The 16,670-nt window shown below is 42.2% G+C and overlaps 1 protein-coding gene across 2 annotated transcripts in view; it reads right to left on the bottom strand.

Annotated features, from left to right (window-relative positions):
• Positions 1-12,287, bottom strand: part of pdik1l (PDLIM1 interacting kinase 1 like) — a 30,125-nt gene extending 17,838 nt beyond the window's left edge. Inside the window, exon 1 of one of the 2 annotated variants that reach the window (XM_055656467.1) lies at positions 12,156-12,287. Coding sequence is in view for 1 of the 2 variants with exons in the window: in XM_055656465.1 (XP_055512440.1) it covers positions 2,467-2,476 (10 nt within the window). In the remaining variant the exon portion in view is untranslated. Of the gene's footprint in view, positions 1-2,466; positions 2,568-12,155 lie in introns of those variants that run through there. The other variant, XM_055656465.1, reaches the window with a different exon arrangement.
• Positions 12,288-16,670: the final 4,383 nt, after the last annotated feature.

Raw genomic sequence — 16,670 nt, 5'->3', positions numbered from 1 at the left:
GGAGGCTGGTTCTTGCTTTTATCATTATCTCCTACATTAACCATATACCCTTTGAGTATGGCCTGCAACTTCCCAACTGTCACCATAAAAACCCGACTTTCTAGCTTACAATAGGCAAATCTGATTTTGTTGAACACATTTATAAGGAAAGTGATTGTTAGCTCTGCAATCTCATTACATCGCATCAGTCATGAATGGTGGTTTTAAAACTTTTAGGAGGCAATGGCTCCAAGGTCATCTCCATCCACAATGTTGGAAGGGCCCAAAATGCTGAAGGCTGAAACATTCATAACCATATTCAGCCAATACTATCAAAGAATCCATCTCAGCTTCCTCCTAACATCACCACCATCACAGATGCCAGTCTGTCAACTTACATTCCCGTCAATGTTTAAGAACATCAGATACACCAAAATTTAAGGGACCAGATAACATCTCAGTTTACTAAACACTGGCTCTCTAGAACTTACTAAACCCACTTCACTATGGATTTTATCACAATTATGTCTAAATATGGACCAGAGCCAAATACCACAGGTAAGGTAAGACTGAATGTTCTTGACACAAGGTTACATTTGATAGAGTGTGCCATCAAGCCACTTTGGCAAAATAGTCATTACTGGGCATCAAAAAAAAAACTGCTGTGGTTGGAAATGTACTTCATACAAAAGGAAAAAGTTGTTGTTGGCCTGATGTTACTGCCCTGAGGAACAAGAGGCCCCACCTCTCATCAGGTCAGAAATGTGGAAGTTTGTACAAAGTTCAATACCATTTGCAAATCTTTTAAAAACTAAGTAATCCTTGTCTGAATGCAACAACACTGATGTGACGAGAAACAATCACAGCATAAAAATGCCAGCAATTACCATTTCAAACAGAGTCTAACCACCTATGTTTGACATTTAATCATATTACCATTGTTCAATGAAAAACTCAACTGTACTAGCCACTGTGGCTACAAGAGCAGGTTGTACATAGACTGGGTGAGATCTAGCTTCTGACATTCCAAATCCTTTACACGATACAAATCAGGGATGTGACAGAATACACTCCACTTGCCTGAAAGAGTAAATCTCAAATAAATCTCAAGCTGTACCATATAGGACAGTCTGTCTAATTCATACCAACTCTGAACATCATTCCCTTCATCACTGATGCACACTCGCTGCAAGTCTACCATGCACAAAATGCATTGGAGTTACTCCAACAGCACCTCCTAACGCCACAATGTTTATCACTATAGAGCAGGGGTTCCCAATCTTTTTCATCCCGTTTACCCCTGGCAACTTTAATAGCACATAACAATGTTATTTTACTTATTGTGAACAACTAATGATGAACAGATGTTACCAGAATACCAGACATTATACCAGAACCAAACATAGTCAGTCAATGAGAAAAAATATGTACAAATCCAGAATCAACAAATTTATCCCCTGGGTAGGCGAAATGTACCACTGGGGGTAAATGTACCCCAGGATTGCAACCTTGCGATAGCGGCACATGGCAACAGCATCATTTGCAAGTTCCCTCCCAAAATACAGACCTTCCTGTCTTGGAAATATCACCTATCATGGATTTGACCCAAAGCTAATAAAATACCTCCACCGGAAGGATTGAAACAATTCAAAAGGCGATTCGCTACCACCTTCTCAAGAGCAGTTAAGGATGGTCAATAAATGCTAACCTTGCCAATGACATTCAGATCAAAAAAAGAATATTAATAAAACACCCCACCCAAACTACTGAAGTCCCACTGAAGACAATTAGGTTGTACAATAAATGCAAATGCTACAACTCCCACATACCACAAATAAATATAATAAATGATGATTTTTCCTTGAAGACAAAAAGCTAGAGTAACTCGGTGGGAAAGGCAGCATCTCTGGAGAGAAGGAATGGGCAACCTTTCGGGTCGAGACATTTCTTCAGTCTTAGCAGCATTACTGAGCTTCATTAATATATTTATTCTATTCTGGCATTTTCTCCACATCAATTTTATAAATTTTAACTGGGATTGTAATTTCTATAGTCAAATTACATTAAACAAGTAATCTATTATGAATAATATTATACATTAGAAAATGAACAGAATGACCACTAAATTATTTCAGATCTGGCCAATTGTTTTTAATTAATTCATGTGGTCGAGATTCCAATTTAATTCCAATGCAGATATCTAATTGTCTTTGTTTAATCTACAGTGAATACAGGGCATTGCCACAAGAGATTTATCTGGAGGATCCCAGCTATTTATTAAAAACCAGGATTGCAAAGCTGACAGTTGAACCATGGCTTGAGGAATGGGGGGAGGGGGGGGGGGGGGTAGATAGGTTGATACATTATTGATTTGAGTACTTGTTAAATATATAAAATTTTACTACCTACAACATATTGTCATTCATGTATTTCAATTAAATCAATGAAATAATTACAGAAACATTTAACATTATGTAAAAAGACTACCTTTCAACATCAACACAGGTAAAAGTAGCAAAGTGATGAATAACAGGTTTTAGTGCAAATATCAGCGCTGCTATAATCCTCCTGACATTGATATCTATCTTTCATCACTTAAGTGTGCACGTTAATGCATTGCTATGGCAAAACAGATTTTCAAAACCAAAAGCGGTGCTGTTTATTGTGATTTTCAACATAGTGTGACATCACATTATTGTGACCAATAAGCTCGCTCAAATTTAATGACTTACCTAGCAAATGGCCAGTTGATATATTTTAAACTAACATACCTATTGAAATATTTCATTAAAAATATTAAGATTCTATCTACTATTAGGTCAAAATGTCAAGACCTCCAACCAGATTATGACAAATGTTAAGGATTTGTGCAAGTTCTTATACTGCTTGTTATATGGGGTTGTTTTTTAGATTATCATTCTTTCATCAGCTCCCGTGACTGCTGATTACATATATTGCTGGCCAACTGAAAGATTAGATTTGAGAAAAAAGTAAGCCTTTAAAAATCATATTTCTGCTTTTTAAGCATTTATCTTCCTGAAACCACAAATGTGTACTGAAGGCATTTTTAGGATTTACTAAGTACAACTGACTTCCCCATCAGTCTCCAACCTCCATGACTATATGCAGAAAGCATATAAACTGCCAGGTTTGACCACTTGATAATGTGTTTTCTCTCTCCAATCATTTTTCTCCTCAGAAAATACAATAAAAAATATCTAGCATCCTATGCATCTGACCACATACATCCTTGATCTAATCTCAAAATACTACTACAAAATAACTTCAAGACTCTTGTGCAGTGCAAGCACCATAACATCCAAACCTTTAATTCTATGGAAAATAATAGAACATATTGCCAGCACCTACACAAAATTATCCATGGTGAACCCAAGAATATTCTACCATAATTTTACAAATCCACTGAAGAACAGCAGGCAGGCAAATAGCAGACAAAACTATAGTCTACAAAATACACGTTTTTATTCATTGGAGATCAGGAGTGGAGACCCGGAGGATTGTTGGAGATTTAAAACACCAGAAAACAATATATTGAATGTCCATTTTGGGTAGCAGATCATACAACAGGTGAAACCCAGGCTCATTTACAACCAAATGATTGTAAACCCAGACAGTGCCCAATCTGGATATCACTGCCAAGGCCAGCATATATTGCTCATAGGCAAATTCCCTCAAGATACTGACGGTGAATCGCTGCCATTGTTCTGTAAAGGCTCCTCCACAGAATATTTGGAATGGGAGCTCCAGGATTTAGATCCAGCCATCTCCCTCCACTGCCAATCAATCTCTCCTCACCTGAATCTGCTTATCACATGCCAGTTCTTGTCCCACCGCTTCCTCTCACTTCACCCTATCTCCCTCTACTCTGTCAGTCCGAAGGTCCCAATCCAAAAGATCATCTGTCCTTTTCCCCTCACAGATGCTGCCTGACCCGCTGAGTTTCTCCTGCATTTTTGTCTACCTACACTAGTACCTCTTTATTTTGGCTGAGGATACTCCTACAAAGTGGCCAGAAAGGTGCTGCAGCAGTGGAAGTTAGTTTACCATGTGGAGGAAGGGGAGGCACTGTGCTTTGATGTTGCAACTGTCTGCAGAGCACTAAAGAACCAACCTCTGTTTATTTATATTGGGTTATAGTCACACTAGTTACTGGTGCTATGGGAACAGGAGAACATTTAGCCCCTTCTCCCATGTAATGATAACATGTCTGTCCTGTAACTGAACTCTGGTTTAGTGAGGGGAAGGGGCAGACGAGTACCTAGATTTAAATGCAAGAACCTTTTTTTATTACAGCATTGATTGAAAAGTGTTTTTTTTATTATACTTCCTGGGGGTGTAATGTGATAACGATTCTGGCTAGTTTTAGATCACTCTAGAATATGTTTGGAACCTTTGAGACAGCTTGTGCCTTTTGATACGGCTTGTCCCATTGGGGAACACTCGAGCTCCCTTACCGTTAATTGGTTATTAATATGGTCCTAACAACTTTCCTCTCCATTCATAACTGATGGGAGCAAAATTAGGCCATTCAGCCCATCAAGTCTATTCCGCCATTCAATCATGGGTGATCTATTTTTCCCTCTCAACCCCATTCTCCTGCCTTCTCCCCGTAATTCCTGACATGCGTACCAATGAAGAATCTGTCAATCTCCGCCTTAAAAATATCCCTTGACTTGGCTTCCACTGCCGTGTGTGGCAATGAATTCCACAGATTCACCACCCACGGACTAAAGAAATTCCTCCTTATCTCCTTTCTAAAGGTACGTCCTTTTGTTCTGAGGCTATGGCCTCCGGTCCTAGATTCTTGAACTAGTGGAAAACTCCTCTCCGTGTCCACTCTATTCAACCACTCTACCCTTTCTATCCATATTCATGTCTCTGCTCTTTAAACAACTGACCAAAATATTGCCCAACATACTGTGTAACAGTAATTTCTCCACATGGACTAGCTGTTCCAGAAGGTGTTACTGCTACCCTTGTCAATGGGGGGAAAAATCCACCAGTTGTGCTAAACGTGCCAACATCTCAGGAATAAATAATAGTGTTGGATATTGTTCCTCCAGCACTTTGTTCAAGATTCCAGCAGCATCTGTGATTTCTTGCGCTCCATAAGCTTGTACACCTTTGCTAAATATCCCCAAAACTTCCTTTATTCCATGCAGATCAACCCTAAATTCACATTCATGCTTAGAAGTATTCTTGAAGCTTCCGCTGCATACTCTGTGACCTTCACATCCTAGTGGATGCCCAACAGTGTACACAACACCTTCGTTTTGACCCATTCAGAACTCTTAAAAGGTTAGGCATAACTCCCTTGCTTTTGCACTTAACATTTGTAGCATGCAAACAGGTTATCAACACTTCAAGCCTATACCAGCTCTGCAAGAGCAATACATCAAGTTCTATTTCACTGAAATTATTTCCTTTCAGGTACTCAGTTTTAAATGCTGCAGCTGAATTTGTCTCCACTACAAATCCCTGACAGCGCATTACATTTCCTGACATGGCAAAAAAATGTTTTTAAAACTTCAGGTTCTTTTATCAATCATTATTCTAACTCCTCTGGTGCTTGGCCCTTTTGACTCTTCCGTCAATAGGTCCATCCTATCTTACCTTTGACAACTTTGAATACCCATTACGTTCCCGCTCAATCTCCAGTCTATTCATGCATTGAAATCCCTCACTCCTGGAGTTATTCTGGTTAATCAATTCTGCGCTCTTTATATCCAGAACTACATAAAATGCTCACTAACTCTTCACAAAATTGGAGGGCTCATATTCTTTACTTTGTTCTCAATATGTGCAGGCACTTCCAAAGATTGTTGTTCCTATTCCACACAATTCAGAATTCCATCACAAAGGAAGCAACACCCCTTATCTGGGAAACTGCTAAATATGATAACCTATGACAAAAAATGAAAGGACACTTGGATTTGGGGATTACTAGATCAGGACAGTCAGCAATCATTTGATAAACAGTGCTTTGCTCATTTGATCGTTGATTGGCATAATAGTCAAAGTTGATTACAACAATGTGGAACACCTACATCAACAAAATTCACATCCATTAGACTAAAGAGCAATGGCCACATGGATCATTAGATGCAGGAAACGGTAATGATTATCAGGCATTTCTAAGACTGCAGCGAGTCATAGAGGGTACTCTCCACCATGCCAGAACCACTACCTTTGTGCTTAATATTGATGACAAGGAAGTAAAAAGGCAGTTACAAAGTTTAAAAATGACAAGCAGGTGGAGAAAACAGTGAGGAAAATAATGATAGACCTCAAGCACAAATAGCAAGACGTAGATCATGTGCCAGAGAAAAGTAAAATGAAACATTTTCACATAAAGGTCCAGTTCAGCATTTCAATTATTTACAGTGTTTTATTGTCTATGTCTCAAAATGGAACAATGACATTTAAAATAAATGATTTAAACTAAATGGTTATTTTCTAAAGAGTGTACGAAAATATTTTTGCACAAACCTTTGAAGATGGCAGGGCAAACTAGGAAACAAATCACATGAGAAAAAGTAGGTAGGATCCTGCAATTTGATAAGTATGGTTCAAAAGCAAAGATATTAAGTTGAATTTTTATGTAATATTTGCTCAGCCACAAATGCAACCTTACATCCAATTTTAAGCCTCACATTACGGGAAGGTTACAAATAATTTTGAGATATTGCAGAAAAGGGTTAAGGCACAGAGAAAGACTGGAGATTGTTCCCTTCACAGAAAAGGTTGAGTGAACAGTTTTGTTACAATTTAGATAAACAAGATAGTAAACGCCTTCAAATGAATTTTGCCCTATCGGTCGGAGCACTAAATACAGGAGTTGGGATGTTACAATTTTGAACAGACATTTGAACAGGTATTTAGGAATGGTATTTAGCAGGATATGGACCAAATGCAGGCAAATTGGACTAGCTCAGGTAGGCAACTTTGTTGGCACGGACGGTTTGGGCAGATGGGCCTGTTTCTACATAGAAACATAGAAATTAGGTGGAGGAGTAGGCCATTCGGCCCTTCGAGCCTGCACCGCCATTCAATATGATCATGGCTGATCATCCAACTCATTATCCCGTACCTGCCTTCTCTCCATACCCCCTGATCCCCTTAGCCACAAGGGCCACATCTAACTCCCTCTTAAATATAGCTGTATAACTATTTTTTCTTCAAAAACCACAAATGAGCCAGCAAAGTAAATCTGTTCCCACTAGTTGTCTCCCAAAACCCTCCCAAAGTTGCACGTCCTGCTTGGCTTATGGACGCCTTAAGTATGTACAGCCCGTAAATAGAGAAAAGCTTTTGGGAGACTTAGTGATATGGATTTGTCAGCTGCTGCAAGCATCTTCTGCCATATGGGGAATTATGTTTGCGGCCGCATTTGTGACTTGTGAACTGTTTGGGTTACGAACTGTTCCCAGGAACTGAACCCTGCCGTGGTGGCAGACTAGGAAAAGGGGCGATGCATGCGAGACCTGGGTGTCATGGTACACCAGTCATTGAAAGTAGGCATGCAGGTGCAGCAGGCAGTGAAGAAAGTGAATGGTATGTTAGCTTTCATAGTAAAAGGATTTGAGTATAGGAGCAGGGAGGTTCTACTGCAGTTGTACATGGTCTTGGTGAGACCACACCTGGAGTATTGCGTACAGTTTTGGTCTCCAAATCTGAGGAAGGGCATTATTGCCATAGAGGGAGTGCAGAGAAGGTTCACCAGACTGATTCCTGGGATGTCAGGACTGTCTTATGAAGAAAAGACTGGATAGACTTGGTTTATACTCTCTAGAATTTAGGAGATTGAGAGGGGATCTTATAGAAACTTACAAAATTCTTAGGGGGTTGGACAGGCTAGATGCAGGAAGATTGCTCCCGATGTTGGGGAAGTCCAGGACAAGGGGTCACAGCTTAAGGATAAGGGGGAAATCCTTTAAAACGAAGATGAGAAGAACTTTTTTTCACACAGAGAGTGGTGAATCTCTGGAACTCTCTGCCACAGAGGGTAGTCGAGGTCAGTTCATTGGCTATATTTAAGAGGGAGTTAGATGTGGCCCTTGTGGCTAAGGGGATCAGAGGGTGTGGAGAGAAGGCAGGTACGGGATACTGAGTTGGATAATCAGCCATGATCATATTGAATGGCGGTGCAGGCTCGAAGGGCCGAATGGCCTACTCCTGCACGTAATTTCTATGTTTATATGTTTCTATCTGGGCTAGCCTTCCAAGATTGAAGTTCAAATTATTTTTGGCAGCTGGAAAATTTAAATTCAAATAATTAAATAAATCTGGAATTAAAAGCTAGCCTTTTAATTCAAGATTTGTAATTCCAGCAGGCCCGTGTAAAATTTAACAGGTTCACCATAACTTCACCCCCACTAATTTGGGTAATTATTAACTACCACCACAGTTCGAAGACAATAAGGGTTGAACAATAAATTGCTATACCCCATTGAAGAATATTTAGCGTTTATGATATTTTTAATGTTCTGCCTGAAAGGTAATGGAAGATTCCATTAAAAATAGGACAGCAAGGAAAGACATTGTAATGGCATTGCCTTTACAAACAGCTGGTACAGTTTTAGTGTATTGCACAGCTTCCGTTTTGCTTAAAATTATATGACTTTATATTTTTGAGTAATGAACAAACCATGGGAGACATGACCTACACAAATACATTTAAACATCGCTTATATATGATGAGAATTTCATCGTAAAGCCAGGATTATTGTCTATATGGTGTTGGTACTGCGCTCTTATGAAGGAATGATACGAGTTAGATACGAAGTTCCAGGACTTTGAGCTTGTGACGAGACAATAAGGGGATGTCAGTTTATTTCCTAATCAAGGTGGCTTGTGATAAGAGGGGAACATTGAAATCATCTGCCCATGTACTTGTTCTTTCTCATTTTGATGTTTGAGATCCTAAATTGAGACAGTGCATTCAAAACAGCCTTGGTAAATTACTGTACAACTTCTTGTCGATGGTACACATTGGAGACACAATGCATGACAATGTAGAACTGCAGTAGTTCACTGAATTAGCAAACCAAAGGACTACACTATATGAGGAATTTAACCAGTTAATTAAGCATATTTGGATTTTAGGAATAATGACAATAACGTTATCGGTACCATTAAAACCAAAAGGGAACCTAGTTTACCGATGACTTTTAAGGGTGCAAACCACATACTTTTAATGCATCACACCTACATTACTCCATACCTACCAACAATGCATCTCTTAACTAAATACTGAAATGGCCTGGTAAATCACTCAAATGTACAAACCACTAGAAGGGATATAATACAAACATATGGGTTCCAATTAATACCCCTCCTCAATGTACCCTCATTGAAATAAAATATCAAAACCTAAGCATGGAGCATGGAGTTTAGCTGCCTAAGGACACACTATATTTCAGGGATCAGATGGTATTTGTAAAATATGAATTTTGTAAATGCTATTTTAGCTTTGAGATCCTCAGTGTAGATCAGGCTTTCATAAATATGTGTTTCTTCTTCATATGATTTTCCAGTGATTTCCCACAGTTGCACAAACACGACTCATTTATAATCAAAGCCCCATTTTAATAATGCATGATTTCTATAGTTCATGCTATACTTCAGCCCAGTTCAAGTCAACATAATTATGCATTATAATATAATTCACTTTAATGAATCAAATTATAACTGTCTTCATAATGCTCTGAAGGAATATCACAGATTCCACAAGAAGCTATTAAATACAGAACATTAACCAGCTTCATTTGCTTCTAAAAATACAATTCCAAATTTAGAATGTTAAAAGTCTACTTTACATAAAACCCGAGCAAACTCAAACTGACGCTTTCAAACTAAGGCTTCCAAACATCTCCAAAGTCTGGGACCTAGGAATCAAATCCCCCCTCTGGCACTGGATTTTCGATTTTCTGACCCACAGACTTTGGCGTTGGCTCAAATTTCTTCTGTTTCTATGTTTTTTTGGGTTTTTCCCCATCAAATCAGTGATTATAGATTACACCTCCACGGCAATACCTCTCAATTGTCCTGTAAGGATGCATTCTTGTTCCCTTATTATACCACCTTTACTCTTACGTCTGTATGGACAAATCTGGCTCAAAATTCCATCTACGTTTGCAGACGACACCACTGTGGTGGGCCAAATTACAAATAATAAGATAGCGTACAGCAGATTTTAAAAAATTGACGACAAGACAATACCCTCTCCCTCAATGTTATTGACATCAGGAAGCATGGTGGAGTGCATGCCTCAATCAGCATCAATGGTGCAGATATGGAAATGGTTGAGAGCTTCAAGTTTCTTGTGGTTATATTGCCAATAATCTCTTGTGGACCAACCACATTGATGCCACAGCCAAAAAGACACATCAACACCTCTACTTCCTGAGGTTTATTTAAGAAATTTACCATGTCTCCAGTGACTCTTCCAAACTTCGACAGAAGCACCATTGAAAGCACAGTTGGAATGCTTCACAGCTTAGGAACTCCTCTGCCCAAGACAGCGAAATATTGCGTAGATGTAGATGAAGGCCAGTTTATCACACTGACCAGACTTTAACCTACTCCACCTACCCTTCACACTGCCTCAGAAAAGCTGCCAACATAATCAAGGACTTGAGAGGACATAAAGTGATGGAGTAACTTAGCAGGTCAGGCAGCATCTCTGGAGAGCATTCATCTGTGATGTTTCGAGTCGACCCAACCCCAACCCAGGTGACCCACCTTAGTCATTCATTCTTCACCCTGATCCTGTCTGTCAGAAGGTACGAAAGCTTGAAATAACTTTATTACAGTTTTTGCATAATAGGTGTCAGGAACGCATTGCTGGTTGATGGGTGTAGGGTCTTGTTCGGGGATGTGGATTGGAGAAAGTCAAGCGAACCAACAGGGCTCCAGGGAAGGTCATGGCAGCCATTGGAGTTTGGGGATGGGTTCAGGGAGCATCAAACCAGCCAATAGGGTTCACAGGACAGATGCGTTGGGTCGTCAGGGTTGGAGCAGGAAGGAAACCAGTCAATGGGACTGAGGGGGGGGGGGGTAGGATGCCAGTCAATGAGATTGGTGGAGGCATGCCAGTCAATAGGACTGGGGGGAGGGCGATCAATTTGATTCAGTGGTTAGGGTATGTCAGTCAATGGGACTCTGGGGGTGGGGGTATACTGGTCAATGGGACTCAGGGGGTGAGGGTGTGCTGGTTCATTGGATTCATTGGTGAGAGTTGGTCAATGGGATTTGGTTGGTCTGTATGCCAGTCAATGGGATTTTGGGGATATGCCGATCAATAAGACTGGGTGTGGGGGGGGGAGAGAGTGAGAAGGGGAGTATACTGGTCAATAGGATTCGGGGGAGGGGCGAGGTGGGTATGTCAAGCCAGACAACGGGGCTGAGAGTGGGGGCAGTGTATGAATATTGATTTATCTCACCAGGTAGCCCCGGCATTCCCTCTCCCTCTCTCCCCCCCCCACCGCACCCAAGTCGCACTAATTTCTCATCTTCACCGCTGACAGCTTACAATGGCCTGTTTCCTTTATCATTACTTTTTTGTATATCTTTCATTCATTCTTCTTTATCTCTCTGCATCATCGTCCATATCTCTCGTTTCCCTTATCCCTAACCAGTCTGAAGAAAGGTCTCGACCCGAAACGTCACCCATTCCTTCTCTCCGGCGATGTCGCCCGTCCTGCTGAATTACTCCAGCTTTTTATGTCTATCTTGGGGGCAGTGACAACAAGCCTGTCAACGAGGTTCTGGCAGGATCAACAATTTGTTGTCGAAACCAGGAAACAAAAGGTAGGGAGATGCCACCTTCAGGCTCCCATGGAAGGAGTAGGGAAGGCCTGCCCTCCCACCACCGCCCCCTTTTCCCCCTCACGTTGTATCTCCTCTCCTTTAATGCAGCGTTCTAATAATCTGTCTGCAAGTGACGGGAGCTAAGTGGAGCCCACCTTGGGCCCAGCTGGGGAATGGGAATGAAGGCGATCAACAATGACAGAGAGGGCAGGGATGCGCAGGCCGCAGCATCGCCTCTGCCCCCCTCTCGCTCCGGGAGCGCGGCCTGACGGTGGCTAAATTATTCCCATCATCATCTTTATTTATCCGAATTGTGCATGTTGCATTGCTCTGTCTGTCTGTACCTCAGCTGGTTGCTGTTGGTGGGTGCTCGCTGCTGTCCCGCCGCCGCCGCCATTGCCTCCCAATCTCCAGCTCCGGCGTTCCCGCCAGCCGCCAGTGCGCGAGCGCTAGCTTCAAATAACTGCCGCTCACGCCGCTCACGCTCGTGCCCCCACCCCCCTGCCCCCGCCCCCCCCCGTGCTAGGCTCCACCCCCCCCCCCGTGCCCCCCCCCCCCCCCCCCCCCCCCCCCCCCCCCCCCCCCATCTCGCTTGCCAATCACAGTCCAGCCCACCCTCCACACAGGCTGCCGCATAAACCCCCCCCCCCCTGTGCTGGGTTCCACCCCCCACCCCCCCCCCTCTTGCTTGCCAATCACAGTCCAGCCTAGCCACATCCCCCTGTGCCGGGCTCCACGCCCCCCCCCCCGCTGCATGTAATCCCCGCCCCTTCACCCGCACGCCACGCCCCCCGTCCCTCCCACCTGCCTGCTAATCACGGTCGAGCTCCCGCCCCTCCCTTGGGTTTGCCGCATAAACCCGCCCCCAGGTGTATAGAAACCCCGCCCACCGCCGGTCCGGACGCTCCGCCCCGCCCCCTCCCTTCCCTGCGCGCGCGCACGCGCCCGGCCTCAGCTCGAGGCTGAGCGCGAATTTAAATCAGTCGCGAGGCGCCAACTGCCCATGGTCGACCGACGGGGCAGGGGGAGGGGGGGGGGGGATGGAAAATAGAAAGGCAGAGAATTCCCCCCTCACCTCCCCAGCGTTCACTGATCTGGCAAGTTAATGGAAATGTTTAGTCAATCTCCTTTTCCCCAGAGCTTTCATTAAATGAGTGTGTGATTCCCAACTTATTCGCAGCATAATCAGTAAAAAAACACAAAAAATGCTGGAGTAAATCAGCGGGTCGGGCAGAACCTCTGGAGGAGAGATTTCATGTCAAAACACATACAGCTGTCATCCCTAAACTCAAGTGTTTTAAAGGGGAAAAGTTGCCATTCCTAAAGCCAGATGATGTATCACCCACCGACACAAGGCAAATGCAGATGCTGGTTCACAAAACAAAGGCACAAAGTGCTGGAGTAACTCATCGGGGACAGGCAGCATCACTGGAGGACATGGATAAATGGTGTTTCTGTTCATCATCCTTCTTCAGTCTTCCGGAAGCTATAACCAGAAGAGTTATCACTCTATGATCTTTGGTTATCACCAGGAGTATCCACCCTTTGGAAGAAGGATTTGGTGCGGAAAGAGATGAGCTTTGGGTCTTTGGGCTGGTCCACCATCAAGGGCTCAGTGACCCAAATAAATTAGTATGCCAGAGCTCATTGTGGAGAGGACTGTGCTAAATAAATCAATCCAAATGTTTCCTAATCAGAACCATGCCTGAACCATGAGGTCTTCTCACATGAGATGACCATGTCAGAGATATTCAAGTGGGGGTGATCCCAGCCTGCACAGGAAATCAGGGTACAATTTTCGCTAAGCCATCATGGATGGCAAGAGCCAATTCCAGACAAAACTATTTAGGACTAATCAAAGACACCCATCCAGGTGGCAACACTTGCATGCCATAAATGGGCTACAAAGTAAAATCAGACAGAATCATTGACAATAAAGCATCCCTCCCTGGAAAACTCAACACATTCTATGCTCGTTTTGAACAGGTGGTAACCTGCCCAGGCAACATCGATGCAGCTGTACCCATGGTCACCGTTGCAGACTTCATATTGGCCTTCCTGAGAGTTAACCTGTGAAAATGACCAGCTTGGATAGAGTACCCAGTGGTATTCTCTGAACCTGCATGGCCCAGTTAGCAGGAGTATTTTTGGATATCGATACCTTTCACCACTCCAATCTGACACTCTCACATGCTTTAAGGCAACCACTATTAACCTGATGCCAAAGTTAAACAGGGTTTTGTGCCTTATTGATCACTGTCCGTTTGGCTCTGATATCCACCATCATGAAGTTCTATGCGATGCTGATCAAAAGCACATCAACTTTAAACTCCCAAACAGCCTTCATCCACTGTAGTTTACCTATCGCCATAACAGGTCCATGCCAGACGCCATCTTTCTCGCCTTACACTCATCCCTGCAACATCTGGTCAACAAGGATACTTATGAAAGGCTCCTATTAATTTAACATAGCTCTGCATAGAACACCATAATTCCATCCAAACTCATCTCCAATCTCCTGGACCAAGAACTCAGCAACTGTATCCTTGATTTCTTGACCCTTAGACCGCAAGGCCGCTGTCTCAAGGCCCCTTACTTTGCTCCCTAGATACTACAACCGTGCAGCCAAATTCTGCTCCTACTCCGTTTACAAGTTTGCAGAGGACACTACCTTAATGGATTAGATCTCAAACAATTTACAATTGTCAAGACAACAACGCGAGCTGATCATCCACTTCAGGAAGCAGGTGGAGTACACACTGCTGAAATTAAGTAAGGATAGTCAAGAACTTAAAATTTCTTGGTATAATGTCAGCAACAATTTGTCCTGGTCCAACCATATTGACAGTGCAGTCAAGAAAACACACCAACACCTTCAGAAGGCTAAAATACATTCTGCACTGATTCTTGCCAAATTCTATAGATGCACCCATAGAAAGCATTCTATTGAGTTGCATAACAGCTTGGTATGGCAACTGTTCTGCATAAGACTGCAAGCAATTGCATATAGCTGTGAACACAGCCCATTTCCTCTCATAAACCAGCTTCCCCTGCTCCCTCCTCCAACTATATCCATACTTCTTGTCAAACTGGCTATTGTTATCCTTTCAGATGCATGCAAAATATTCCATGTGACTATCTTGAAGAAATGCCTGAATATTAGCCATATATTTTTAAAATAATATTTACCTTTCAAATTTAGATGCAGTTTATTTTATCATCTTTCACACTAGGGTGCAATGCAATTCCATGTTTGCATGACGCTCATAGAATACACATTTTAGTATACATGATAATGATAGACACAACATTATTACAAATGAATGCACAATGAAAAATTGTGCAAAGATTGTAGTGCAAAAAAAATTAAAGTGCAAAAATCACATCCATCAAAAAAATTTCAAAATAGAGCTTGACCACGGCCAATGTTCAGCAGTAGAAACAAGGAATTTCAGGTGTTGGCTTGCAAAAGAAGATAGAGTGCTGGAGTATCTCGGCGGGTCAGGCAGCATCTCAAGAGAACATGAATAGGTGACGTTTCTGGTCAGACTTGGTCCCCAGCACTCCATATCTTGCAATGATTAGCAATGTTGATAATCATCGAGTTTTACAACTTAGAAACAGATTTTTTGATTCACCTGCTGACCTTTTTGCCTATCCACGTTAATCCCATTTGCCCACATTAGGATTTGAACCTTCTATGATTTGTTTATTCAAGTGTATGTCCTAATGCCTCTTAAATATGGTAATTGAATCTGATTACACCATCTCCTTTGGCAGCAAGCTCCAGACATCTACCTCCCTCTCAAAAATAGAACCTCATCCCCCCAAGATCCCCTTTAAATCGACTTATCTTAAAACTGAGCTCCTGATTTTGACATCCCTACCAGACGAAAAATATTTTACTATCTACCCTATCTGTACCTCCTATTGTCGCATGTACTTTGAACTGATCACCCTTCAGCTTCCTTCGCTACAGTGAAAGCAAGCCTGAGAAAACAAGGCTTCTGAGAAAAGTGACAACACTCAAAAACACTTTTGCGTAAAGCGGTTTGGCATGTCCTGAAAGGTGCTACGTAATGCAAGTTATTTATCATCAACAATTAACTTCATATGCATGTTAAAATTGTGAAGAATGTTAAGATGCGTTTGAGTGCTGGAAAATACAATGAGTGATGTATTGGTGAGATTTGGGGTAAGTTAGTGTTGTGACAGTTTGGTGACTTAGTTGCAAAACTAGTAGCAGGAGTTCTTCATCATCGATCCAGAGATGAAAGTTTGAAACACAACCCCAACTCGAGACCTTTTTTCAGACTGATTGGCTGTTCTTATCCAGTTTACCCACATGTAACACCAATGTATCTGAAGAATGTGTGTATGAGTCTGAAGAAGGGTCTCAACCCGAAACATCACCCATTCCTTCGCTCCATAGACGCTGCCTCACCCGCTGAGTTACTCCAGCATTTTGTGACTATCTAAACCTTCTCGATTGATCCTTGTGTTGGTGCTTCCCTATGTAGAAAGACTGATTTTATAAGATAGAGAGGAGAAACTTACCGTCTGGCAGCGTTTGAAGTTACAAGCCAATAGTGTTGTGTAGAAAATCTGAACAATTAAGATTACCTGCACCCTTGACGTTGTTTGTATGAGCAAGACGCTAGTGAAATTAAAATCATTCCTTCACAACTATGACAGCATAGTGACAATGTAACATCACAAAGCAGCCTCAACTGATCTTTTAGAATGTTCGAAATTACAAAATTAACATTCAGTTTTTAACTATTCCCATTTCCAGAATGTCACAGGTGGGGTGGGAGATTGCAACCTTCACGTGGTCCACCCTATTTCGACTAATGCAA

Source organism: Leucoraja erinacea, chromosome 26 (genome assembly GCF_028641065.1).
Source record: "Leucoraja erinacea ecotype New England chromosome 26, Leri_hhj_1, whole genome shotgun sequence".
Lineage (NCBI taxonomy): Eukaryota > Metazoa > Chordata > Chondrichthyes > Rajiformes > Rajidae > Leucoraja > Leucoraja erinaceus.
Note: the sequence above shows the minus strand (reverse complement) of the source record. Positions and strands in the feature narration are given on the sequence as shown.